Source organism: Kogia breviceps, chromosome 4 (genome assembly GCF_026419965.1).
Source record: "Kogia breviceps isolate mKogBre1 chromosome 4, mKogBre1 haplotype 1, whole genome shotgun sequence".
In the NCBI taxonomy this organism is placed as follows: Eukaryota; Metazoa; Chordata; class Mammalia; order Artiodactyla; family Physeteridae; genus Kogia; species Kogia breviceps.
In genome coordinates, this window is record NC_081313.1 from 149,974,775 (window position 1) to 150,002,493 (window position 27,719).

A 27,719-nucleotide genomic window follows, 5' to 3' on the forward strand; every position below is an offset into this window, starting at 1 on the left:
CCAGCCCGCACCATCCCTCATCAGGTCGCCTCATTCCCAGGACAACAAACCAGGGAGCAGAGCCCCTCTGGCCTCGCTTCCTGAACTGTCAGTCTTCGCAAAACGCAGGGGCATCACCTGCTGGCTTGTCTCCCCTTTCACGCAAACTCCTTCGGGAGCCGACGCGCGCGCTCCAGCTCCGGACTGACACCGGAGTCCCCTGCGTCACCACCCCTTGCGTCGCGGCCAAGAGCTCCGCCTTGGCCCCGCCCCAGGCCACACCCCGCCCCCGCGGCCGCCCCAAGTCCCCCACCCCCAGGTTCCCCAACGCTCCCACCCGCTTGCTCCCACCCGGCTGGCCGCCCAACGCCGGCCCCGCCGTCTTGCCCCAGGCCACCAACGCTCTGTCTTGGCTCCACCCCCACAGCCGCCCTGGGGCTCGTTCCCTTCCCCCGGCCCCCGCCACTCTCCCGCCCCTTCCGGCCGCCCTGGTTCCCACCCGCCCCCTCGCGTGCCTCCCTTCCCACGCGCCAGGCGCGCCCTGAGACCCGAGTGGCCGGGCAGCAACGAGGCTGGGCGGGGCGCTGGCTCGGGTTTCGGCCCGCCCCCGGCGCCGGCGTGACCCCTCCCCGGGCGCGGGCGGGGCCGGGCCAGCTGGCCGGCGCCCCGCCCCCGGCCTGGAGCTCCGGGCGCTATAAGAGGGCGGCGGTCGCGGGGCGCCCAGCGCGGGGCCGGGAGCGCGATGGTCAGCCGCCGTGGCGCGGCAAGATGCTGGATGGGCCCCTGCTGGCGCGCTGGCTGGCCGCGGCCTTCGCGCTGACGCTGCTGCTCGCCGCGCTGCGCCCCTCGGCCGCCTACTTCGGGTAGGTGCCTCGGCAGCCCGGCGGGCGGGGCGGGCGGGCCGGGCCCGAGGCCGGCGCGGGCGCGAGGGCGGGGGCGACCCAGGTGCGCGGGGCGCGGTGCCCGGGCTAGCGAGGGCCCCCGGGTTGCCTGGAGCTGCTTGTTTGCGGAGCCCGCATCGCTGGGTCCGCGAGTCGGTGTCCCCGTGGCGCGGAGCGCGGAGAGGGGCCGGCGTACCCGACGGGCTGGCGTGAGGCCCCGGTCCTCCGTGACCCCGGAGCCGTAGTCGCTGCGGCCGCGCCCGCGGCCGTGCGTGAGGCTCCCTGGAGCTCCGGGACCAAGCTCTGGTTATCGGCTCTCTTAGGCCAGGATTTCTTGCCAAACGTCTGGAGCCTCCCTGGCCCCTGCACACCCCCCCCCTTGCAGTTTCCCCCTCCTTTCTCTCCTCGAGAAGTTAATTTAACAACAACAAAAAAATACGTACAAAATCCAGATGTTCCTTGCTCTGAGCCCCAAAGGAAAAAAAAAAAACTCCAGACTGGAGGAATTTTATTTTTCTTGCGCTTTGCTTCTGACGTTCGCTCGGGCCCCGGCCCGCGGGAGCGCGTCTGTGGGACCTCTCCGGTGCGCAGGGCCCAGCCCAGCCGTGAATGCTGCCTCCCGCCGCCTCCAGGGTCGCTGCCCTGCGCGCTTCTCCGCAGCAGCAGTTAGTGTGGTTTGGGCTCGTCTCTTCGACGTTCCTTCCTGCCCTTCCTCGTTCCTCGCTCCCAGATCTGGGATATCCAGCCGGGCGAGCTTTGGGGACCCTCGCTGTACTCTGCAGATGGGCACACCGGGGTCTGGGTGGCATCGTGTGGGCAGTCCTCCGGATCTCCCCAGTCTCCCCGCCTCCTTACCCCGTGCCACTCCTGGAGCCGAGGCCATCCTCGCGCCCTGCCCAGTCCCTGTCCTGCGTGCCCTGCGGCCGTTCCCGGGCTGCCGCCCTCCACCCGTCGTCACCTGTTCCCTCTCGCCTGGACCAGGCGCCGGCGCGCAGCGTCCTGGCCGGCAGAGGGCCCCGTTGGTCCAGAAATGTGGCACTGCCAGGGCGGGGAGCGGCCGACTGGGCGAGAAGCCCTGCAGGTGTATCCTGTTCTCAAAGAAAATAAAATATTTTCATGGGAAACTTTCCCTTTGTGTTTTTCTCCCCCTCCCCCTTCTCCTGTTCTTTTTTCCTGGGTTGTCTTCCAGGGTCAGCTCCCTGTCTCCTTACCCTGGAGACCCCACCCCGCAGCCAGAGCTGTGGCTGTGGGTTTGGCCCGCCTGGGGCCCAGGCTGTGCAGAGGCTGGCACGCCCCTACATGCCATCTGTGCAGCCTTTGCCTCACCCTCTCGGGCAGAGGGAGGGTCAGAGGCTGGCTGTCTGGCTGCAGGTCCACGGTGAGTCACGATGGCCTGTCAGCCAGCTGTGCCTTCTTGCTGTCCGGGCTCAGCCATGGGTCTGCTCACCAGGCTTCAGACACACCCTAGGGCTTGTCTGCGCCACACTGTGCTCTGCTTGGAGTTTCCCTGCTGCTGGCCTTTTCTCTCTGGGAAGATCAGACCCACAGGGTGGCGTTCAGGGTCCTGGCTCCCGCCCTCCATCCCAACCCCTGTAGCATCCCTCTTTTTTTCCATGTTTTCTCTGCACTTTGTACCTTCAGGGAAGTGTGGCCAGTGGCTGTGTGGCAAGTCAGGAGGGCTTGGAGCCCCTGTGGCTTCTCCAGCTAGCCCTTCTGGCCCTGCTCTTTAATCCCAAAGGCCCCCTCAAGTGAGGCTTCCCAAGTCCTGCCCCGTGGGTAGCATAGAAAGCAGTTCTGCTGCCTCTGCTGGGGGTACACCCCACTTCCCCCCTCCCCCTGCCACTAGACAAGAGAGACAAGACTCAGCTTGGTGGATGGAGGTCCTGGAGGATGGCAGGCTCTGTGCCAGCCCCACAGGCAGAGAAGGTAAGGGACCTGGTGCTGGAGTCCACTCAGGATAGCACCAGGCATGGAGGCCCAGCCTCTGGCTAGCAGTGACTGGCTGAGCCTGGGTCTGGGGCCCTTTCTCCTGGCTTAGTAAAGGGGCAGGAGCCAGAGGGGAGGGGGAGGAGGAGATGGCCCAAGGCAGTCAGGGCCAGGCAGGGCTGGGCCAGAGCCAGGGGGCCTCTCTGTGCCTTGTGCTGGGGCTTCCCTCCCCACCCCAAGTACAGAGGGAACAGGGGGAAGGAGCTGGGATCCAGCCCTCCTCTCCCTTCCCCCACTCTGAAAGCTCTGCCTGGCACAGAGGCTCACAGGCAGGGCAGCTCCAGTTACAGCCCAGAAACCCAGAGAGGCTGGCCTGGGGGAGGATCACGTGGGTGGTGGGAGCCCTCCCTGCCCCGCCCCCCACCCCCCCAGGCTGCAACCCAACCCGCCCTGCTCCTGCTGTCCTGCTCAGCCTCTGGCCACCAGGCAGGGCCCTCCAGGTCACCTGCCTGCCATGGGAAAGGGGCTCTCCTCTCTTTCGCCCTGGCCTGACCGTTCTTTTTGGTGTGATTAGCAGGTGGTGTTTCCATCTGGTTCTCCTGGGGCTACAGAGAAGTCTGTGCTCTGGGGGCCTAGACAGCTGGCCTGATGCTCTCTTGGAAGGGAGTGGTGCCTGGCTCTAAGCAGGAAGAGGCTGTCCCAAGGTCTTGTGGCAAGTTTGAGATACAAACTTGGACACCCCTCCCTGCTGCCAACAACCAGCCCGCTGCCCCACCCCATAGATCTGGGTGGGCTCTTCCATACTTTGCTCCTCTCTTGGCATTATCCTCAGGTGTGAATATAGAGTTAAAGGGTGGGCCTTGTGTGCTGAAACCTGCTCAGGAAGGTATGCCCCAGGCGCTGGGGCAAGCCACCCTTGTGCTCCTCTGAGCCTGGAGCCAGGGGCTGGATCTGGGTATTCTGGGGATCTGTGCTTGCCAGAGCAGGGTCTGGGCTCCCCAGCACCTTGCTGCCTTTTTCTTAGAGGTCCCGTGTGTGTGTGCTGAGCCAGCCCCCAGCAGAGGCCCCTGGGGAAACTGCTAGACAGGCATCCAGGGGCTGCACAGGCCAGCAGAGGCCTGAGGCTTCTAATGTGATTAATCTTCTAGAGAAGTAAGAAGGGGCACGGTGAGCCCTCAGGCTCTTTCATGGTGTTGGCTTCAGCACTCCACATTATACAGGAAACATTTGCAGAGTGATGTGGGGGAGTGGGGCACTGCTGTGAGGTCTGGGCTCATCCCAACTCTCTGGTCCAAGTAGCCTGGAGGCCTGCATGGAAGAGGCAGCATCAGGTGGGACACTAAGGGCTTCCCTAGCCCATGAGGGGTGCTGGGAACCAGTTTGAAAGGCAGCTGAGGTGCTCTGAACCATTGCAAATGGGGGCGGGCCAAAGGTCTTTTTGTTATTGAAACGTAACTCACATCCTGTAAATTTACTTAGTTGAAGTATACAGTTCAGTGGTTTTTAATACATCCACAAGGCTGTGCAGCCAGCACCGCTATCTAATTCCAGAACATTTTCATCACCCCAGAAACCTCATATCCCGTTCCCCCCTCCCCCAGCCCCTGGCAACCACTAATCCACTTTCTGTTTCTGTGGATTTGCCTATTCTGGACATTTCATATAAATGGAATCATACCATATGTGGCCTTTCGCGTCTGGCTCTTTTCACCGAGCATACTGTTTTCACGATTTATTCACCTTTGTAGCAAGAAACAGTACATCATTCCTTTTTGTGACTAAATAATATTTGACTAGCTGGACACATGGCAGTTTTCTTCCACCTATTCATCTGTTGATAGACACTTGGGTAGTTTCAACCTTTTGGCTATTGTAGATAATGCTCCTGTGAAAATTGGTTGTTTTTTTTTTTTACAAGTTTTTTTTGGCTGTATGTTTTCAGTTTTTCTCAGTACATACCTAGAAGTAGAATTGTTGGATCATATAGTAATGCTACGTTTAACCTTTTGAGAAGCCACCAAACTGTTTTCCACAGCATCATTTTACATTCCCATCAGTAATGCACGAGGGTTCCAATTTCTCCACTCCTCGCCAATGCTTGTTAATTCTCTGATTTTAAAGAAAACATATTTTTTGTTTGTTTTAAAATTCTGGCCACCCTGGTAGATTTGAGGTGGTATCTCATTGTAGTTTTGATTTGCATTTCCCTGATGACTAGTGATGTTGAGCATCTTTTCATGTGCACAGTGGCTATTTATAATGTTTTATTTTGGGGAAATGTCTATTCAGTTTCTTTACCTACTTTTTGGCTCAGTTGTTTATCTTTCTGTTGAGTTGTAAGAGCTCTTTAAATGTTCTAGATCTATTCTTGGACTGAGGAGAACCTGTTTTCTTGACCTGTGAGCTGGCATGCTCTCACCCCTTCATACAGGGGCTGCACCCATGGGTCTTCACAACAGATCTTCCCCCTGCTTGGCCCCCAGTGGACTATGTGGGAGGCCAGGGTGCAGGTGGCTGTGCATTTTCTGGAGCCTGGTCTGGGGTTGGGGCTAGCTGGGGACCCTGGCACTGTGCTCGAGGTCTGCCCCAGAGGGGCTGCTGTCATTGGGGTGAGGGTGGGCTCTGAGTGCGGGTCAGGGAGGGTCGACTGCCCAGTGCCAGAAGGTGAAGGCATCTCCTCTGCTTATCTGAATACTGAGCCTGGGGCTCAGCTGGCGGTCCTGTGTGGCCACGTGCCTGCTGGCTGCTTGGAGGAGGGGCTCCCAGCTGGTCCCTAGAGTAGAAAGAAGGAGGGAAGCTTTCCTGGGCAGCAGGAGAGAGCCTAATGGTAGAATGACAAGGCTGTATGGTGAGCCTGTGAGTGGGCAAGGGATAAGATGGAGCCCTGCTAAGAGAATGAGACAGCTCTGACAGGGGCTTGGGGGTGTGTGTGTATGGGGCTGAGGGCTGGGGCTCATCTGTAGGGGAGGCCAGCCTTTCACAGAGAGGCTGGGGAGACCCAGAGTCCACTGGGGCTAGGGAGGGGCTGGCAGAGTGGGAGGTGTCCCAGGGGATTCTCCGGCCAGGGGTGGTGGTGCTGTGAGCTAAGCAGGCAGGAGCTTGGGGAGTCACGTGGGTTTGGGCAACAGGGCAGGTGCTACCCATGGAGACCCACCTCCAGACAGCCATGCCTGAAACAGTCCTGCAAGGCCTCAGATCTGGTGTTTGAGGGAGAGGCCATGGAGAGCTTCAGAAGGTCAGGAGAGGGTAGACCTGCACTGGCAGCTGAGGTGGGGGAGGGCCCAGGCAATGGGGCCCTATCCACAGTGTCCAGGGCAGCTGAGGGGATGGCAGGGAGATTGCTGAGGCCCCTTGGAAGCCCTATGGGTGAGACCTCAGAACAACAGGTGACGAGGGATGCAGGGCAGGGCCAGCAGGCTGAGGGAAGGTGCCTGGGGATGCGGAGAGGGCTTCAGGTCAGGGAAGGGAGCTCCAGGGACAGGAGAGGATAGAGGGGTGGTGTGTGGAGGGGCCTGGGCCTCCTGCCTGCCAAGGAGGGGGGATTCTTCCTGGACTCATGGCCCAGGACCTCTGTAGCCAGCAGAGGGACCTAGGTGTTCCAGGTTCCCAGCCTATGGGTCCAGGGCAGACATGGGGAGGCAGTTGGAAAGAGCAGGGGGGGAGGCAGAGGGGATCCCTTAGGGAGCTCACTGCCCCTTGCATCTCTCATCTCCAGAGTCCCTCCTGCCTCCCCCCTTCTCCTGGCCAGTCTTCTCTGGGGGGCTGTGGACTCCCAAACCGTTGGCCCCTGCCTGGCCTATTGTCCCCTTCCATAGGCTCCTGGGGGGACCCTGCACTGGCCCCCTAATACAGAGACCAGATAGAGGCAGGTGGGAGCATCAGGCCAGGATTGGGCCTCTGGGCTGGGAATCTCGTGCACACAGGCCGTGGAGTCCGGCGGCCTCTTGGTGGGGTCTGAGGTGAGGAGGAAGCCGCCGCCATCTGGCTCCCCTCAGCTGTGTGAGCAGATGTTCTGCCACAGCCGGCGGCCGTCTGGACGGGAGGACAGCTGGCCTAATCTCACCCCCGCCCTTGCCACTGTGGTCCAGGACCTGACTCCAGAGCCATTGGCACTAGCATGATCCTGCCCAGGCTCCCAGGGTGGCCCCAGACTGAGGGTGGCGCCCACCACCCACCCCAGGGGCCTTGTGATATAGAGGACAATAGAAGTGTGTGGGTATTTTTTCTCCTGGAAAAGAATACACACACACGATTCCTCCCGGGGGGCTGTGGGCCCTGAATTCGGGGAGGAGCGATGAGCTGATAAGGGGCCTGGCTTGGCTTTCCTGGCTGTAGAAAAATGACACCTGTCAGCAGGGCCGGCACTCAGCCCCCTTAATCCCAGCCTGGGGGGCACCCAGCTCCCTTTGTGTATTGTCCCAGAGGTGGGGGTGCCCCTTCAGTGCCCACTCTGGCTTAGCAGACTGCAGGAGGATTCAGAGGAGGCGCAGTTTTCTGGGAAGTGGGTGAGGCCAGGTCCCTGCTTGAAGGTCAGCCTCTGGTGGGTGGGGAACAGGGCCACTCTGCTCGTGGGCCTGCCCATCCTCCTGGGTCTGCCTCAGCTGTTGCCTCTTCCAGGGAGCCAGAGCATAGCCCAGAAGTATCGCTCCTACCTGTAGCTCACCTCTGGGGAAGCCAGGAGGTTCCCTTGTGGTGTCTCCTCCAAACTGTACTGTGCTGGCTCTTCCGAGGCCTGTGAGGGGCCCTGTCTCCCCTCAGCTTCCTGGCTCTGCACCCAGGAGCCTGGTGTGGGGTCTGAGGTGCTCGTTCACCAGGTGGCCCAGCCCCGTGCTCACCCCTGGCCCTGACCTCCCCCACGCTGCACCCACACTTGTTGGCTGGGCCATTACACCTTCCAGTGCACGGATGGTGGGCCAGGTGCAGCAGACACAAGACAATGGGGCCCGGATGTTGGACAGAGGCTTTGCGGGCATTTTTGCTGTGGGTGCCGTGCTGAGGGCAGAGGGCTCCGCTGGAGCTCCCAGGGGGCAGGTGGGAGGCGGGGGCTGAGGACCCCACTGAGCGAGGGTCGGGGAGGTGGGAGCAGGTGGCTGCCCATGGTGCATAGCAGGTCTGAGCAGGCCTCTGGAGTGGGGCTTGGTAGCATGGGCTGGATGATGACAAGCCTGTTTTCCTGCAGGGGCTAATCATTAACGGACATCTGTGGGCTGGGCCAGGGTCTCCAGAGGAGGGCAGCCCCACTCTGGACAGTGTCAACCTGGGTGGTGTGCTGGCCATCTGGCTCTGTGACCTGCGGGCACAGCCCGCCATGCTCCCCTGCTCCTCCCAGTGAGGTTCCTGGCTGGCCTGGTGCCCCTAGCCACAGGAGGAAACCCGGCCGCCCAGCTGGCAGGCCCTGCACCTCGAGACCGGCAGCCGGACGAGGGAATGGAAAAAGGCAAGCCTCAAGCTGCGTTTGTTTTTCTTAGCGATACCTGAGGTAGACGTGGCCAGGGAAGTGGTCTGGCCTGAGAGTAGAGGCTGCCAGGGGCTCCCAGACCAGAGCACACCAGACCTGGCTCCCTCCTGGACAGAGGGAGCAGCAGGGGCTGCCTCAGGCCACCCCAAGGTGGGGTGTTGATTGAGGCTGTCCCAGTGTCCCCCGTCTGTGTCTGGCATGGTGCTAGACCCCTGGGAGGCCAGCTCCAGGAAGGAAACCAGATGTCAAGGTGATGCTGGTAGTGGCGGCAGTGGTGGTGGGGTCCGGTGGCTCTCCGAGCACCTGCCCTGCATCTTGCCTGTCCTTTGTGGCAGCCCCGTCGTGGGTCCACAGCCATCTCTGAGGCCTGGGAGTGTGGTGACCAGGGCACAGAGGTGGCCTGGTCACTCTGGTTCCTTCATGAAGCCACTGCAGCCCGTCTTCTCCTTGCGGCAGTCAGTGAATCTGGGGGTCCCTTGCAGCCTCAGCCACCTTCCTGGGGGCTTTCGGCATGCCACCATCCAATGTGGGCTCCATCGTCCTGCTCTGGAAAGGGGGCAGTTGGCTGGTGGCCCCTCAGAGTCTGGGGGTCCCACAAGTTCTGCTCGCTTCAGGGGCCAAGTGTGGACGAGGACCTTTCTGTTACGCTTGGGGGTGCCAGGCCTGGTGGGCAGTGCTGTGGGTCCCACTGTAGTGGAGTTTGCTGAGTCCTGTGTCTGCCAGCTGACCCCCAGGGTGGCCAGGCCTTAGCTAGGCAATCACCTGGACAGTGATGGATCTGCGGACTGACCAAGAGCTCTTCGTGCCCTGGAATATTCGGGCCCCATGAGGTGGGGAAGTCGGGGCCTGGCAGTTCTCACAGCTGATGGAGGTGACAGCTGTCAAAGGCACAAGGTCTCTGCCACAGTGTGACCTGTACACAGGGAGCTGCCCTCCTGCCCTGCTCATCCCCATCCCTTGGCCCTCACCTCCTCCTTGGCATGGCAGGGCACCAAGTGATGGTGGAGCTGTCGGGGAGCCCCAGGCTCTGGTGGCATCTGTGCCCACCCCACACCCGCCTGCTTGGGTGGGAGGCTGCAGGCCACGGGAGGATGGAGGGTTAATCTCAGAACCAGTTCTCAGCACTGGAATTTGTTTTGAATTTGATTCACACAGAAATTAAATGCCGTCTGGTGGGGCTGAGGTTTCCTTGGCAGGGCGCTGTGGCTTCTGGAACTCCGGCCTCTTCTCCTTCCGCCCAGCCCAGGGTCTCAGCTCCCCATGCCCGGGGAGCTGGGTTTGCGGGCAGGGTGGCCCTTGTGGTGGCTGGGCCTGTAGGCAGGAGGAAGGGCAATCGAAATCTGTTCCCCTACCCCAACTGTGAGTGGGAAGGGGTGAGGTGTTCTAGGGGTTGAGTGATGTGGGACAAGGATGGCTTCAGTACCAGTGTGGGCCAAACCTGCACCCACCCTCTTCCGACAATGCCTGTCCTGCTACCTGGCTGTCCTTGGGGCAGATGTGAGGATGTGTGACTGGCTGGGTGCTCAGAGGGGCTGCACTAGTAGTCCCCAAGCAGTCAGGCATGACAGCCTCAGACCTGGTCCACAGAGGGCGTTGGGCATCCCCAGACTTGGCTCTGTCTGTCCTAGGTTCTTTCCTGCTGCCCTAGGGCTGGAGTGTGTTCTCTGCAGAGCTCGTCAGGGGGGTGAGCCCTCAGCAATGTGGGACCTAATCCAGGATGATCTGGTCTCAAGATCCTTACCTTGATTACTTCTGCAAAGACCCTTATTCCAAAGAAGGCACATCCTGAGGTTCCAGGTGGCTGTGAATTTTGGGGACCCTTATCCCGTGCTTCAGATTATTTCTGCAAACAGTTTCTCAAATACGGCAACCAGCATATGGTCAGAGATAACTTGGTGTGCAAGGAAATGCAGCCAAGGACTTGCAGAAATGATGGCAGCAGACCAGTAAACAGAGCATCCCACACTGAATAAAACAACTCTCACTGTGCTTTCAGGAGCAAGATAAGCTTGGGATATCTGTAAGGAATGAGAAGCCACAAAAACTGACCCAGCAAGTTTGGAAAAACGAAATAGAACTGGGAAAAATTTTAAGTAGTAGACTGATTTGAAAGCAGATTATAAACAGTTGAAGAGAATTAGCAAACTGTAAGATGGGTCAAGAGAAATTACACAGAGTGTGGCACGGGAAGGCAGATACACGGAAAGCAGAGAGGGTGAGAAACCTGGGGACACAGTGAGGAGGTCCCACATGCTCCACCAGAGGCCCAGAGGTAGAAGAGAAGAGGAACTGATGGGGTGATATATGGAGAGAATGGCTGAGAATTTTCTGAAACTGATCAGAACAATCAAGAAGATTCAAGAGGCCCAGTGTCTTTCTAAGCAGAAAAAAAAAAAAAAATGTTCATGACAGATTGCAACTGCAAAACACCAAAGCAATCCCCAAAAACAAAATACAGATTACCTTCCAAGGATTGTCAGGCTGACAGCTAAGTTCAGAACTGAGAGCAAAGCCAGGAGGTGGTGGGACCATCCACTTGGTGCATGAAAAGAAAATAACTGCCAGCCAAGAACTCTACGCTTGGTGAAGATTACTGTAAAATGAGGGTGAAATAAAGACATTTTCAGACAAATTGAGAGTTGCTCTGAAGGAAATGTTGACGCCGCAGCTTAGGCATGGGAAATGGCCCTGCTGTGTTCCAGACACAAAAAGGAGTGAACAGCAAAGAGAAGGTCACAGGGAAGGAGGGGATAAGGGAGCATTGAACAACTTCCTGTTGGGTCCTAAATGTAGAACTAAAATACACAACAGCATATAATTCCAGGGAGTCAGCAAGCTTGTGTTCTCAGGCCTCATATTACCGAGGAGGGGGTGGTATTGACCAACATTGAACATGGGTAACTTATAGACTCATGTTGTAATTTTGAGGGTAACCATGAAAATAATGAAATATATGACTTCAAATTAACAAAAGGAAAAGCAGAATAATGAAAATAACCCAAAAGAAGGCAGGAGAGGAGAAAAGAAAAAGAAGAGGCATGGCCAGTAGAAAGGATAAACTGAGACCCCAGGACCCCAGTGGATGAAATGTTCCAGGCATAAGGCTGAGGTGATTGGGGTTGTGGTCAGGTCCTGAGTCTAATTATAGGCTCTGGGTAAGAGACACACGATGTAAGGATAGAGAACATAAGAGGATGGAGAGAGAACACACCAGCTCAATGGACCATAAGGTAAAGAGGGAAATGAGAGTAGAGAGAGACTCAGACTCAGCACAGTGATCTGAGCTGTGACTGTTTTAGTCAGTGACCTGGGGCTGTGTTCAGGCTCGGTCTGGTGCCCTGAGGCTGCAGTTTCAGAGAGACTGAAGCAGCCACAGTGGTAGCTTAAATGCATATTAGAAGTGGAGAGACACTTGAAAGCACTCAGCAAGTGTCCGTCACAAAAGTGAGGAAGAGAAGTAATGTAAACCTAAAGAAAGTAGAAGTAGTGCAGAAATCAACAACAAAAAAATGTGCATTAGAGATGAACAGATCCCTCTCTGGGAAGGTCTTAGAAACATCTGAAGAGACTAACCCAGTGAAGAGGAGACTCAGAGTGCTAGTGTCCAGCTACGGGCAACATCGTCACAGATTCTGCAAACAAAAACAAGGGAATGTAATGAACAGTTCCATGCTGATAAATCTGCAAATTCAGAGGAAATGGAGAAAACCAAAAAAGTAACAGAAACAGATTCAAGATATAGAAATATTGACTAATACTATAGTAAGCAAAGAAATTGGGTCATTGGGAATGTAAAGTGGTGTAGCCACTGTGGCAAACAATCTGACAGTTCCTCAAACAATTAAATATGGAATTCCTCTATGACCTAGCAGTTCCACTCCCGGGTATATACCCATGAGAAATGAAAACATATGTTCACAAAAAAATGCGTACATGAGTGGTCATAGTGGCATTATGAACAATAGCTGAAGAGTGAATAACTCAGGAACTTCCCTGGCAGTCCAGTGGTTAAGACTCTGTGCTCCCAATGCCAAGGGTACGGGTTCCATCCCTGGTCAGAGAACTAAGATCCCTCATGCCGCAGGATGCGGCCAAAAAATAAATGAACTAAATAAAATAAATAAAAAGAGTGAACAGCTCAAACACCCATCACCTGAGGAGTAGAAAAATAGAATGTGGTATATCCATACAATGGGATATTATTACATGCTACCACATGGAGGGACCTTGAAAACATTGTGCTAAGTGAAAGAAGCCAGTCAGAAAAGGCCACACGTTGTTTGATTCCTTTTATAGGAAATATCCAGATCAGGCAGATCCACAGAGGCAGAAGGTAGATTAGTGGTTGCCAGGAGTTGGGGGAGGGGAATAGGGAAGTAATAACTAAAGAGTACACTATGTAGTTTCTTTTCGAAGTGATAAAAATATCCTAAAATTGACTGTGGTGTTGTTTGCACATATCTGCAAATATACTGCAAAACGCTGAATTATATACTTTAAATGGGCAAATTTTATGGTAAGTGAATTATATCTTAATATATAAAGGTGTTCTAAAAAAAAAGAAAAAGAAATTGGATCAGAAAGGAAATATTTCCACCAAGAAAAGGTCAGCCTGCATGGCTTCATGGCAAGTTCCACCAAACAGTCAAGAAGACACGATTCTAATCTGACTCAACTCTTCTAGGAAATTTAAAAAAAAAAACACAAAAAAACCCTCTTGCTAAGACACTGAAACTCAGCAGGAAGAGCATGGGAGAAGAAAATTACAAGCACGGATGCAAACGTCCTAGACAAAACATCATCGAGTTACATCAGCAATACAGAGAAAGGATAAAACCCATCATGGCCAACTGGGTTTATTCCAGGAATGCTTAATGTCTAACATTAGAAAAATCAATTAGTGAGATTCCTCAATTTAGCAGATTAAAGGAGAAAAATCACACATCAAAAGATGCAGGGTTGGGCTTCCCTGGTGGCACAGTGGTTGAGAGTCCGCCTGCCAATGCAGGGGACACGGGTTCGTGCCCTGGTCCGGGAAGATCCCACATGCCGCGGAGCGGCTGGGCCCGTGAGCCATGACCGCTGAGCTGAGCCTGTGTGTCCGGAGCCTGTGCTCTGCAATGGGAGAGGCCACAACGGTGAGAGGCCCGCATACTGAAAAAAAAAAGAAAATTCGGGGATGACATTTGATAAAGTTCAACATCCATTTGTGATTTTAAAAACATTCATAGCAAACTAAAAGCAGAAGGGAACTTCTTTGACTTGATACAGGGTGTCCAGAAAAACACACAGCAAAGCTCATGCTTAACGGTGAAATGGCAAAAGCTTCCCTTTTAAGACCAAGAGTCAGACAGGGATGCCTGTCGTCACTGTTGTCTAAATCTGGGTGATGCCAATTGTCTTAACAGACCCTCAAGCATGATGGGAGTCATTTCTCTCATGTAACAATCACGTTCTGGCTCTGTGAGTGCATTGACTCCTGGTCTCCGGCCTTGTAGTGCCAGTCTTTAGGACGCGCTTGTGTCTGGAGGGGTGGGTCTGGGTAGCAGAGATGAGCAAGGATGAGGGTCCCCACTTTCTGGTGGTGGTGCCCACAGTTCTCTCCTTCACTGCATGGCCACATATGCTGGCAAGGGCACTGGACAGCTCTGTGCTGGCTGGTGGCTGTGGAGCTGGGGGTCAGGAGGCTGGGTCCCAGAGGGTAGCTGGCAGATTCTGCACGATTATGCTGATGGCCCTAGCCAGTGTAGGAAGGCAGGAAGAACCACATAGTAAGAAAATAGACTGGTGTCTCTGCAGACTACATGATTGTGCACAGAGCATCTGAAAATCATCAGAGATGAATTACAACACATAGCAAGGTCACCAAATACTAAATCAGCATAGGGTCAGTTGGACTTTTGTAGGTCAGCAACAGAGGGAAGATTGACTTTATAAAGTTATTTTATTTTTATACACTATCACTCTGGAACACAGACTGACTCTAATACAGGGCAGCCCTGTGGGAGGCTATAAGACTTCAGACTTCAGTGGGGGAACGTGTAAGACTTCAGAGAGAGGCAGGAAGGAATTCTGAGTAAATGGAGAGAGATGCTGTTCTCACCAATGGAGAGATTCAAACTTGCACACACAGGGGACTTCCCTGGTGGCGCAGTAGTTAAGCATCTGCCTGCCAGTGCAGGGGACACGGGTTCGATCCCTGGTCGGGGAAGATCCCACATGCTGCAGAGCAACTAAGCCTGTGCACCACAACTACTGAGCCCACGCACCTAGAGCCTGTGCTCTGCAACAAGAGAAGCCACCGCAATGAGAAGCCCGTGCACTGCAACAAAGAGTAGCCCCCACTCGCCACAACTTGAGAAGGGCCACATTGCAAAGAAGACCCAATGCAGCCAAAAATATATAAATAAATTTATTTTAAAAAATTGCACAGAGCAATCATGACCACCCCAGCAAACCCTGTCACATGTGTGCATATGCAGAGCCAAGATGTGCCCTTGGAATCTGTTGGAAGGAGCTCCTGATGGAATCCCAGTAAAGTGTCAGGAGCTTGTGACACTAGCCCAGGGTAGAGCCTGGAAATGAGCCACATGTGAGGCTGCTGTGACATCACAGAGCAGCGAGGAGATGGAACCTTTGGGATCCTGAGGGAGGGATGCTGGCCCCACCAAACTTCATGGGCAGATGTTGGTGTCAGCTGGATGGAGAGCTGGATGTGCCCAGCAAGATGGGGAAGCTTTTGGAGGATGTTGAGGAGGTTGTTTATGACATTCGTGGTGGGAGTTGAGAGTGCCTGGGCACAAGGCTGTTTCCTTGAGCTGGGTGAGAGCTGTGTTTCCCAGTTTTGCTGCTCACTTCCATGTGTGTATTATATCTTTTGAGGATACCTGAGTGTTGTAAAGTGCCAGACCAACATTTAGATCTCATTTCTTCCCAGGAAATGGGTCCAGCGCTGGGAGAGGACAGCCAGGTGGAGCAAGGGCAGCCAACCTGGACTCAAGTCCTCCATGGACTTCCTGGGCAGGCTTATGTGCCCATCGACCTGCCTGTCTCAGACCAGATGTCCACAGAGAGGGAGGGGCAGCTGTGCTGAGCACAGTGGCAGGTGTACTGGTGTGGGCAGCTGGGCGGTTGGAGGGTCTGTGCTGTGCCAGGTGGCCTGGGCGCTTTCTGAGCTGGAAGGCGCAGCCCCTGGAGATAGGCTGTGTGGGCAGAGGCTCATTGCTCCAGGCTGGCATACAGGGCTGAGAGCCTGTGAGGGGTTTCTCCATGCCACTGACTGTATGTTGAACTTTGTCATTTTGAATGGGCCACATGTGCATGGGACAACGTGTGTGTGGCTCACACGCCATAAGGGAGAAGAACATGTTTCCTCTGCCCCAGGCCGCCTTTATCCTGTGTTGCCCTGTGCACCCACAGGTGTGCACACAGGTACTCTGCAGAGGTAGGCCTGTGCCTTGCACTGAGTGTACACAGCAAGTGGGCTGCGGCTTTTCTGAGCCCTGCTGAATACTGGAGTGGATGGATCCCATTTATTCAGCCAATCTCCAGTCTTTTTTTTTTTGTGGTACGCGGGCCTCTCACTGTTGTGGCCTCTCCCGTTGCGGAGCACAGGCTCCGAACGCACAGGCCCAGCAGCCATGGCTCACGGGCCCAGCCGCTCCACGGCATGTGGGATCTTCCCGGACTGGGGCACGAACCCGTGTCCCCTGCATCGGCAGGTGGATTCTCAACCACTGCGCCACCAGGGAAGCCCCAATCTCCAGTCTTTTTGAATACCAAACAGTGCTTCCAGTGTTTTTGCATGACAGCATTGCATTGGGTAACATGTGAGTGACATACGCTTGTACGTTTTTTCTTGCTGACATCAAATTTTTTTTTTTTGCTTACATGTTTTAAGATAACATATCTGTAGTCTGTATTTCTAGAAAGAGAATTGGTGGGTGAATTTTTATAGATATGTCAGTCCAGAATTCCAGCCAAGGAGGAACACCTCCTTCCCTGTGTCCTTGACAATAATCCTATCAGACATTGATTTGTACTCCTCTGAAAAATAACCTATCAATATAGTTTTATTTTGCATTTTTTGAGTGAAATGCAAATAAGTTTTTAACAGCCAGCTATATTCCCTTCCCTTGAACTGTATGTTCATATCCTGTATCCAATTAACAGTTGATTCCTTTGTTATTGATCTAGAGGAGAAGATACACCTGTGTCCACATATGTACATGCAACACATGCACATGTGCCCACATGCAGATGCCCACACACAAGCAAAGAAACTTGGTCCTTGGCCTGGGATCTGAATTGCAGCATTTTCTCTGATCTTTGTCTGTTGGTCTTTGGATTCTATGCTACTTTTTGCTGTGCAGAGATTCTTGTACATTTAGCTGGTCTAATTTATTAAATTTTCAAGGCATTTTGGATTCTGAGTCACTCTGACAAAAGCCTTCCTGATTCTAATAATGTTTTATGAACCTCTCATCTTTCCTCCAGCACTTCTGTGGGTTCCTCTTTGTGTTGTCGTTTCTGCCTCTTGTCCCTGGGACCTTCTCCACTGAGCCTGGACCCACCTGACGGCCACCCTCTTCCCTGTACCCCATGCATTGTCTCACCCCGGCACCTCTGTGAGGGTTTGTCCTCTGTCGCTGCACTCCAGGCCATAAGCTCACAGGCTGGCTGCACTGAGTCCACACTGACTGTTAAGGGGGCCTGGGCAGGGGGCAGCTGGGCCCCCATAAAAGAGAGGTTGGGACGTGCCACCTTGGGATGAGGGACGCCAGGGGGTAGAGCAGTGCTGCCCCCTTGGGTTTCAGCCTCATGCCTACCATGGGAGCTGGGTGATGGCTCAGGGGATAAAGGCCTGGCCCTTGGGCCTCAGGCCTCAGCCATGTGGCCACACGATTTTCAGATGGCCATTCCTGGACCTGAGCTGACCCTTCCTCTACATCCTTCTACCCAGAACAGATGTAGACCCCACCTGGCCTCAGGAAAGTGTCAGCTTGCCTGTGGCTGTGTTTATGGAGCTGCCTCTGAAACCCTGGTGGACATGCTGAGGCCAGGTGGGAGTGAAACTACCTATAGCTATGTAGGCCAGCCCTGGGTGTGGGGGACCTCTGAGTTAGCTCCTCATGTGCAGTGTTGACACAGGCTGGCACCAGGGGGGGGGGCCTGTCCTCAGTGCCCATGTGCAGAATTTGGACACAGGCACCCCCAATGCCTCCTGGAAGACTGGAAGGCAGCATCACCTGCCATTTGTCTCCCTCTCCTCGTCCCTTTCCAGCCCGATCCCAGGTCCCCCCAGTAGAGGTCGATGGGACCCTTAGAGGGTCCCCCCTGTAAGGTCGGTGGCCTTACAGTAGGGGTATTCTTGGATGCCGGAATGTTTTGGCAGCGGTGGGAGCTTGGTTAATCTGAATCCTGCCTGGGGGGTGTGCTGGTTGGAGGCTACAGTGCTTTAGCCATGTGGCACGCAGTTCTGGGCACAGCTGTTGACATTCCTGTCTGGGGACAAGTCTCCACTGTGTGAGCTGTCTTTGTGTGAGGAGTATGGCTCTTCCGGCCTCCAGCCCAGGGTCCTCGGGCCCCTGCCTGCTCCCTGCCCCAGCGCAGCAGCTGTCCTCAGGCAGGGGCCTGGAAGTCCACAAAACTGCCCCTAGACGTCAGCCTCTGCCACATCCCCATGTCCTTAGGCATGAAGTCCTAATGCTAGATAAGGGGTGCAGGTAACTGGGGCTGGCATGTGCTGCTACCCTTCCAGTGCATCGTCCCAGCTCCAAGCTCATGTGTCTTCTCCCCGAAGGTCTTACTGCCTCTGCATCCCCACTGCTCAGTGGCCCACAAAGGATCTGTCCGTGTCTCAGGGACCTTTGGAGCTTCTCTTCTAGCCAGCACCCATGCTGGCCGCCTCCCACTGCACACCCAGGGGCCTCCTGATTCAGAGTGTTGCTTACGGAGAGGGGCACGGGTCCTTCAGCAATGTCTGCACAGACTTGAGCTGGCAGGGATGCCTCTGTGGGCTCTGCTCACCCCCACCCTTGGTCTCAGGGTTGGGAGCAGTTGCCACCTCTGCTTTCCCACAGCTCACTGGTACACTAGCTCTGAGCACTGTGGAGAGCAGGGCCAAGGCCTGGGGTGGGTCTTCTCAGGGTACCCACCATGGCCTCACTCATGCTGCACTTAAGTGTGCAGAGGTGGCGGGTAGTGGTCCTTTCTGCTCTGTACCCCTAGGCCTGACCAGTCTGCTCTGGTGTTCTGGTGGCCTCCTTGCCCAATGCTGCCTGGGCCTCCTGTCAGCCTGGTTCCTGAGCCTCAGCACCCTGCTTTGCTGTTCTCAGGGAGCTGATCAGCGAGGGTGAGACGGGTCCAGAGGCCTCAGGGTAGGGCTGATTCTACTTTGCATGGGCCCCACCCTTGCCAGGGTGGATGCAGCGACTCCCCTCTCCACTAGGCAGGGCAGGGCATGCTGGGGGTGTGTGTGCATGCAGCTACAAAATGTGGTACCCCAAGTTGTCCCCAGGGGAGCCTCAACCTGCAGCATTACTGCTGGAGTCTGTTAGAGAGTGGGGTTCTAGAAGGCCCTGCCCACATCCCTTCCCCTGCAGAAAGCTGCAGCTCTCCTGACAGCCCAGTGGCCACCGTACCCCTGAGGGGGCTTTGGAAGGACAGCAAGAAATGGGATGGGGCACGGTGTGGGGCTCCAGTATCTGTGGACTCCTGATACCCCTGGTTCCTGGGGTTGGCTGAGGTGAGAGGTGGGGGCTGGGGCTTGTTTCTAAAGATGCTCTAGTGGTGGGCTCTGAGCCCCATTCATGTCCAGGTGGGCACCTCTCCCTCCCAAGGGCTGGAGGTCTGGGTGGGGCTGGGCTTGGATGTTCCTGGAGCCCAGATGTGCAGTTGTCTGTCTGGGGACACTGAGGCCCACTGTTCTGAGCACAGAGCAGGCAGAAGGCCAGAGCCAGTCAGTCCCTGGATGGAGCAGGTGGTAAGGAGTTAGGGCAGGCAGGCCAAACAGAGGAAGACGGACCCAGGCCAGGGCCTTGGCTCAGCCAAGAGAAGGGGTGGAGTTGCACAAGAACCAGGAGCCCACTTCCTGGGTGGCACCTGGGTCCTGGGTGGGGAGGGCCCTTCTGGTGCACATTCCAGGAGACCCCACTGGAACCATGGTGGCCATCTGCACAGGCTGCAGGAGGACAGGGAGGGAGCCAGGGCCATCCCCAAGGGACCACAGGGCCATGGGGGGCACCCCTAGCTGGGGATGGCAGTGGGTGGGGGTCCCAGAGCAAGCTGGGTAAGCAGACATGGGAGTGGGTCGGGGAGGGTACCGTAGATGTACGTCTCATGTGGCCTGAGGCAACTGTGCCCACTCCCTGCTTGGTTGTCTGCCCTTGGCCAATACACTGGGCTGGGCAGTCTTCCCAGGTGTGTGTGTATGAGTTTCTAGCTGTGTGTTTCTTCCCCTGTCATCAGACCTGGGCAGTGAGGCTGGTGTCAGCTGGGGTGTGACTCCCTGAAGGGACTTGTTGGAGAGGGGTCAGCATCCATGTGGGTACCTGAGGTATGCTCACTGGGCAGCCAGTGTGAGAACCCAGGGCATACAGGGGGCCAGGCGGGGGTCCACAAGCAGTGGGCAGGGCAGGGCGTGAGTGGATATGGGGGTAAGCGGGTGTGGAGAGGATGCCTGGTGGGCAAGGGTCCCACGGCCTTCTCACCACCCCTCCCCTGCCAGGTTGTCTGTGGCCTTTCTGTACCTGTCCCTGGGCCTGCTGCCCCTCCTGCCCCCCAGGTGGGCCCACTGGGGCTCCTGTCCAGTTGCCACCATGCTTTCCGGCCGAGCGGGTTCTTCTGCTCCCCCAGCATCTGCAGCCCTCGCCCAGCGCCCACCTTCTGCCTCTGGGGCAGGGCTCACTCTGGCCTCTCTGTGCCCAGGCTGACGGGCAGTGAGCCCCTGACCATCCTCCCGCTGACCCTGGAGCCGGAAGCAGCTGCCCAGGCACACTACAAGGCCTGCGACCGGCTGAAGCTGGAGCGCAAGCAGCGGCGCATGTGCCGCCGGGACCCCGGTGTGGCTGAGACGCTGGTGGAAGCGGTCAGCATGAGTGCTCTCGAGTGCCAGTACCAGTTCCGGTTTGAGCGCTGGAACTGTACCTTGGAGGGTCGCTACCGGGCCAGCCTGCTCAAGCGAGGTGAGTGTGCTGGGACACCGGGCCGGAGCAGGGAGGCAGGACCTCCTAGCCCTGGTGTGCGCCCCTAGTGCATCACCTCAGCTGAGTTCCAGGTGACTGGGCGGTGGGTGGGATCTGACCCCTCTGCTCCCCCCTTCCCCTTCCTCCTGCCCTCTCCCCGATGCCCGGTCCCTTCTCACACCTGCATGGAACAGTTGCTGGTGGCACAAGGCGCGTGTGGGCAGCTGTGACAGGGCCTGAGGCAGCTCTGATGGCTCTTGCCACATGGCAGTGGCTGAGGCCCAGTGCCTGGGCACAGGAGCAGGGGTCCAGCTGGTGCCCCAGCCCTGAGCACGGAGCCTCCTCTCTTGTGTCTCCTTCTGCATGAGGGTGCCGAGGGGGACTCTCATCTGAATCTCTCAACAGCCTTGTTTTAAAAACTAGGGGACACGGGGGAAGGGTAAGCTGGGTGGAAGTGAGAGAGTGGCATGGACATAGACACACTACCAAATGTAAAACCGATAGCTAGTGGGAAGCAGCCACATAGCACAGGGAGATCAGCTCAGTGCTTTGTGACCACCTAGAGGGGTGGGACAGGAAGGGTGGGAGGGAGGGAGATGCAAGAGATATGGATCATATGTATATGTATAATTGATTTACTTTGTTATAAAGCAGAAACTAACACACCATTGTAAAGCAATTATTCTCCAATAAAGATGTTAAAAAAACAAACAAACAAACAAACAAAACAAAACTAGGGACCTGAGGCCCAGGGCATGGCAAGGCTCACAGAGGGCCCTGGCCAGTCTAGTAGGTTGGAGACCCAGATGGATAGGGTCTCTGATTGCTGGGCACACCTGTGGCCCAGTACACTCTGGGTTCTCTCCTGCTCCTGACCAGTCCTATGTCTGGGGCACAAGGGAGCACCTCCTGTCCCCAGGTGCACGTGGCAGCCCAGGCGGGTATGCCCCTCCCTGCGTGGAACACACCAGGAAGGATCCTTCCCGCAGACCCTGCTCTATATGGAATGTGTGCCTGGGGATGCCATGGTTTGGCTGCACCCGAGGGAGACGGGGGCCGCTGTGGCCTGCTGACCTGCCCCTGCCCCCACCACCCCAGGCTTCAAGGAGACAGCCTTCCTTTACGCCATCTCCTCTGCTGGCCTGACGCATGCACTGGCCAAGGCGTGCAGTGCAGGCCGCATGGAGCGCTGCACTTGTGATGAGGCCCCTGACTTGGAGAACCGAGAGGCCTGGCAGTGGGGTGGCTGCGGGGACAATCTCAAGTACAGCAGCAAGTTCGTCAAGGAGTTCCTGGGTCGGCGGTCTAGCAAGGATCTGCGAGCCCGTGTGGATTTCCACAACAACCTCGTGGGTGTGAAGGCAAGCGGGGTGGGGTGCGGAGTGGGAAATGGTGCAGGGTGGGGGGCGCACAGGGCAGGGCATGGGGTGGGTGTGGGGTTGCAGGTGGCGTGAGTTGGGGAGCAGGGCGGGAAAGTGCAGAGGGGTGGGCCGGGTGCATATGTGTTTAAGGGCTGGGGTGCAGGGGCTGAGGGAGGGGCATTGGTCAGGGAGAGGGCTGGGAGGAGGTGAAGTCAGCTGCCTCTGGGGCTCTGTTCCAGCCGCTGGTGACAGCCAGGGCCTCCAGTCCTTCTGCTTATAAGGCTCATTACTTACCGGATGGGCAGGAATATTAGTTGTCATGGTGGGGAGCTCCATGGAGGGGTGCCCCATGGTCTCCCATGGTTGGGTGGAACCAGAAGGCCTACTCACTGCTGGCTGGGGAGCAGGCAGGTGGGTCCTGGCTGGTCAAGGCCACAGGGAGGGTCTCCCTGCTGGGCACCATCTAACCAGGAGGACAATGGACTGGTCCCTACCTGCCAGGGCTGAGGGGTGGGTGGTCCTGTCACCAGGGACCTAGGTGGACAGCAGACGGGTAAGTGTGTGGTCCAGGGGTCCCGGGGAAAAGCTGGGGGTGTGGCTGGCTCAAGCTGGGGAGGCTGCTTCTACCTCAGGGGCCCTGTCTGTGGCTAGGACTGTTCCAAGGAAACTTGAAACAAAAGACTCAAGGTGAAAAGGACTGTTTCACCTCTCTTGCTTGGCCCTTCTGGGAGCTGCTGGCTGCAGGCATGGCTGGGCCTGGGGGCACCTGGCTCCGTAGCCACTCTCTACCCACCTGCCAGCCCCTTGGCTCCATGCCACTGGAGGGGGCATCAGGTCCCGCCACCTTCACTGTGGACAGAACACCCCACCCTCTTGGTCCCTGTACAACCTGGACAATCAAACGCCTCCCAAGGCTCAGCCTGAGCTGTGGGATAGTCAGGGGCTGGGAGGGGGATCTGCGTGCTTGCTGGGCAGCGCTTGGGATATGGAGCCCCAGCCTGGGGGCTGGAGGGGGGGCCGTGAGGTAATTAATGCCAGCCTCACTCTGAGCCTCTCTTTATTGAGAAGCCAGAGTTCTGAGGTGTGGGCTTATTAAAGAATCAATTTCCTCCTTTTCCACAGGAGCTCTGCCTCTCCTTCCACCCTCTGGGGAGGGGTGCAGGTTGATTAAATCCCCCGTGGGAGGCCCTTTCTTTTCCTCTGCACTCGCCCTTTTGTAAGCTATTAATGAAAAGTCAGAATATGAAAGTGCTCCATTAGCTCCACTGGTCCTGGGTAAGCCTCATTTTAATTAAATTTGTCCGGGTTTCTCAGCAAAGTATCATTAAGTGTGACTCTTCTGTTGCCTGGCTGGAGGGCAGCTATGTTTCTTAATCCCCCTTGAGCCGACTCTCCCTGGGGGCAGTGTGGGAGCTCAGGCCTGGCTTGGGGCCCACTGGGAGAGGGACCTCCCCTTCCCCTGCCGTTCTTCTTCCCCGTGTCCCTCTAGGGACCCCAGTGTGGAAAGTCAGGCAGGAGGCCCCGTGGGACAGCTGGGCTGACTCCACTGCTTTGCAGGTTGCACCCAAGTCCTGGAAGGGGAAGGGCCCAGCCTGGGTCTTAGGCAGCTTCCCAGATCCCAGGCGGAGTGTTGGTGCTGGGCCACGCCTGCTCCTGCCTGCATGTGTGGGGTGGGTGCAGCCCCCTCCCATCTGGAGCTCTCTGGAGGCTTTCTCCCACTCTCCAAGTTGCTCTTAGAAGGGTGGGGGATGGTGCCTGCACATGCAGTAGCATCTGATCCCTAGGCTCAGGGATCAGATGGGCATGGTCAGCTCAAACGTAGACCCTAGTGGCCACTAGGCAAGCTAACTTGCTTGTCCTCACTTTTTCAAGGAGCAGACTGCTGAGGACAGACTGTGTGGTCCTGGGGGGTGCTGACAGTGGGGTTAGTGGGGAGGTGTGCCCTGCCCTGCAGAGGGCAGCCTGGGATGCAGGGATGGGAAGGGAGGGCCATGATGGTGTAGGAGGTGGGTTCAGGGTCCTGCGGTGGCCACTCTGCAGGTGTGGTGCTGGCTATGGGGTTTCTGTCCTGGGTGGCCCATGGCTTGGAGAGGGGAGGACATGTGTGGGTGCCAGGGAGCCTGGGTGATGAGCAGTGGTGACCCCCTTTGCCTGGGCCTGGGTCTGGGGGGCCATGAGGTCTGGCCCTGGGGTGAACGGCAGTTCCAGCCCCTCTGAGGGTCGTCCTTGGGGACTGGTCTCCAGTCTGCTCAGAGTGGCCCTCATGCCCGCCTCCCTCCCAGGTGATCAAGGCCGGGGTGGAGACCACATGCAAGTGCCACGGCGTGTCAGGCTCGTGCACCGTGCGGACGTGCTGGCGGCAGCTGGCGCCTTTCCATGAGGTGGGCAAGCGCCTGAAGCACAAGTACGAGACAGCGCTCAAGGTGGGCAGCACCACCAATGAGGCCACCGGCGAGGCCGGCGCCATCTCACCACCGCGGGGCCGGGCCACAGGGACGGGTGGTGGCGACCCACTGCCCCGCACACCGGAGCTAGTGCACCTGGACGACTCACCCAGCTTCTGCCTGGCCGGCCGCTTCTCCCCAGGCACTGCCGGCCGCAGGTGCCACCGTGAGAAGAACTGCGAGAGCATCTGCTGCGGGCGTGGTCACAACACACAGAGTCGGGTGGTGACCCGGCCTTGCCAGTGCCAGGTGCGCTGGTGCTGCTATGTGGAGTGCAGGCAGTGCACCCAGCGCGAGGAGGTCTACACCTGCAAGGGCTGAGCCCCTGGGCCTGGCCAGGCTGCTACAGGGGTGCAGGCAGTGTGTGCAATGTGAGGGGTGTACACCTGCAGGGGCTGAGCCCCTGGGCCTGACCAGGCTGTTGCAGGCGTACAGGTGGTGTGTGCCACGTGAGGGGTCCAGACCTGCAGGGGCTGAGTCCTCGACCTGGGCGCCCCCCAGTATACTTGGTTACAAGGCAGGGGCAGAGGCCAGGGCGTTGGCTGGGTTGGCCATCTCCGCCCTTTTGTCTCCCCATCTCGAAGGCCCAGTCTGACCTCTGCATCCCCTCTGTTTGTCCCTCCCCATGACCTGAGAGCTTTGCACAGATGCTTTCCAAGCTGTGTCCCCCTAAGTCACCAGGTGCCCCTCCTGCGCTGGGTGCCCTCTGAGGAGCAGTGGGCACACCTTCGTGACCACACGGCCTCTGTGTGAGCTGCCTGTGGCCTGTCCTGCACCAGCACTGGCTTAGAGTCAAACCACTAGGAGAGAGAGCAGATGCCTGGCTGCCCAGGTGCAGGGGGTATACTGCTGGCCCCCTCTGACATCGAGTACTTCTCTTTGGAGTGATATCAGTGACTTTTAAGTTATTTTTATTTAACTAATATATAATTATTATTTTCTCCATCCCTGCAGTCTCCCAGGCTGTGGCTCCTCCCCCTCTCAGCAGAGCCTGGCCTGGAGGGGCCCCTTTCTCCCTCCCCTCCACGCCCCCTCCTAAACTGTTCTCCTGATCTGCTTTGTCGTTTGAAACCACTAAATCCAGAGAGACATGCTGTCGTTGTTTTTGAAGAAGTAAAGCAGGCTGTGTCTGGCCACCACCCTCAGGGTTTCTGGAAGCCCGGTCCCATGGTCCAGGTTGGCTACCCATAGCAAGGCTGACCTGGGAAGTGGACGGGTCCTGCTCTGCACCCTGTGGGCACATGGCTCCACACTCTAGCCTTCTCAATGCAGATTCTGGGGCTGGGGAGCAGAAGGTGGCCTGTTCTCCCCCAGAGGTGGGCATGGGCAGAGGGGTAGGGCCAGCCCCTTGGAGGTTCATTTCATGAGGAAGGCACAGCTTGCTCTCTGTCACTGTGGGGGAGGCAGGGTGGGGACAGACATGGGTGGAGAGAGTCTAGGTTAGGATGTGGCAAATAAACGGAAGGCTGTTCTCCTTGGCCATGCTGTTGATTTTGCAGAGAAGGGAAAAGGATGGCCAGCACTGACCTGATTTGGTTTGAGGGTGTGTGCACACATGTGTGCATGTGTGTATGCATGCATGAGTGTGTGGTGTGTGTGCATGAGCATGTTGATTGTGTGCATGCATGAGTGTACATGTGTGTATGTGATGTGTGTATGCATAAGTGCACGTGCATGCTTGTGTGTGAGCACGTGTATGTATCTGCATGTGGTGTGTGTCCATGCATGAGAATGTGAACACATCTGTGCATGGGTGTGCATGTGCGTACATGGATGCATGTATGTGTGTGACCATGTGCACATTTGTGCATGTGTGGTGTCTGTGCTCGTGTGTGCATGTGTGAGCATACGTGTGTGCGTGCGTGCATGTGCGTAAGCGTGTCTGTGCGTGTGTGGTGTGTGTGCTCATGCACACTGTGTTGGGTTGTGGTCAGTGGTTGGCTGGGGTGAGGCCTCTGCCCTGTGCCCTTCCTAGGTGTGGAGCTCTACTTCCCATGTTGGTGGGTCCTCCAGCTCTGGGCCCATCCTGCTCAGCTCTATGACTGTGCTCCGAGGGTGTGTGCCGGGGTTTGGGCAAGCACAGAGCTGGGTGGCAGCGTGGACACGGGAACTACTGAGTGAAGGGATTCCTTGGAGTCCAGGGTGGGGCTTCAGGAACCCTGGGGACTGTGTTTTTTAAAGAAAACCTATTTATGTGGATGTGGGTCTCTTTGTCCCTGTTTTATAGTGTAAATAGTAAAGTTTATTCTCCTGTGGTTCAGAGAACATCCCCATGAATAACTGCATGCTGACAGAGTGGTGCAGCCAAGGCATGTCCCCTGGGAGGGGACAGTGGATGATGTGGGTCTGCCCCTCGGTCTCCTTCACGCCTGGCTGGAGAGGGTGAGGATAGGCTGGGGTGCATCCCAGTTGTCCCCAAGCATTCCCACCTGCTGGGGCCTGGAGCAGGCAGAGCTGGCCATGCTTCTATGACAAGACTGTAGCTCGGTCACTACTGGGTCTGGAAAGGTGGCAAGTCAGAGGAAGGATTTTTTTTTAATCAAATACCACATTTAGCTCTATGTCATAAATATTAAGAAAAGTATTTTTTTAAACAAGGCAGATTGAAAACGTCTGCTGGCTGGTTTGTTTATACATAAATATATATCAGAATGTCTTGCTAAGCAAAGAAACAACTCCCACTGACGGAGCCTCTCATTAACATGCTTCTCTCTGTGCAGCAGAGGATCTCTAAAAGAAAACATGTTCTGTGGCGGGGTCCAGATCCCCCGACCCCCCCAGGGCCGCAGGGGCAGAGCCATGCTGAGGGCCAGGCGGGTCCCGGCCACCTGCTCTCTGCTCAGCGTGCACAGACGTGACTCCGAGCTTGGTTAGGCCAGGTCCAGGCGGGCGGGAGGAGAGGGGCATTCACACACGAGAGAAGTCTTGTGTGAGCCTGTTGATTTCTCTACCTCATCTGTATAGCGAGTAGGTGTGTACTCGAGTGACTTGGAGAATGTATTTATTTAATGGCCTTGTGTAACAGAACAGAAACAAATGGAAACACTAAATAAATGTATTTTTAAATTATAGCCTCATCTCATTGGCTGCCTTCAGAGGAGTTCCAGTGGTCCTGGGGAGAAGGGCCCGTGTGAGGAGGAGGCCTGAGGGAGGAGGGCCCAGGGAGGTGAGAGGGTTTACGGGTCTGTTACAGACCAAGTCCAGCCCAGCCCTCCCCAGAGGTGGGAGGGGGTGGTAGTTCCCTGTTAGCACCTGGAGATGCAGCCGCTCTCATGTGCAGGGACCATATCCCAGGTCCCCCCTCACTGAGTGGCCCCATGGATCCTCTCATAGGCTGGCACTGGAGGACCACGTGTCCAACTCCTTCTAGCTTGGCCTCTGTCCCATCACACCCTCAAACAGTGCTCTCGGTGAGCCTCCAAACCCTCATCTCTACCAGAGTGCCTGCTGAGGCCCTGTTTCACTCTCTCCTCTGGAGCAGGACT

The 27,719-nt window shown here is 56.6% G+C and overlaps 1 protein-coding gene across 1 annotated transcript; it reads left to right on the forward strand.

The window, feature by feature from the left end:
- The first annotated feature begins 645 nt into the window (after positions 1-645).
- WNT9A (Wnt family member 9A) lies at positions 646-27,305 on the forward strand. Its single transcript, XM_059060571.2, has 4 exons — positions 646-842; positions 20,173-20,429; positions 21,528-21,790; positions 24,073-27,305. The coding sequence occupies exons 1-4, from the start codon at positions 748-750 to the stop codon at positions 24,553-24,555; spliced, it is 1,098 nt and encodes a 365-aa protein (XP_058916554.1). The 5' UTR covers positions 646-747; the 3' UTR covers positions 24,556-27,305.
- The last annotated feature ends 414 nt before the right edge of the window (positions 27,306-27,719 follow it).

Bases quoted from the DNA above. Each gene is read 5' to 3' on its own strand.
- WNT9A (XM_059060571.2), top strand. From the start codon at position 748: ATGCTGGATGGGCCCCTGCTGGCGCGCTGGCTGGCCGCGGCCTTCGCG. The intron at 843-20,172 runs GTAGGTGCCTCG...CTCTGTGCCCAG, and splicing joins CCCTCGGCCGCCTACTTCGG to GCTGACGGGCAGTGAGCCCC. The intron at 20,430-21,527 runs GTGAGTGTGCTG...CCACCACCCCAG, and splicing joins GGCCAGCCTGCTCAAGCGAG to GCTTCAAGGAGACAGCCTTC.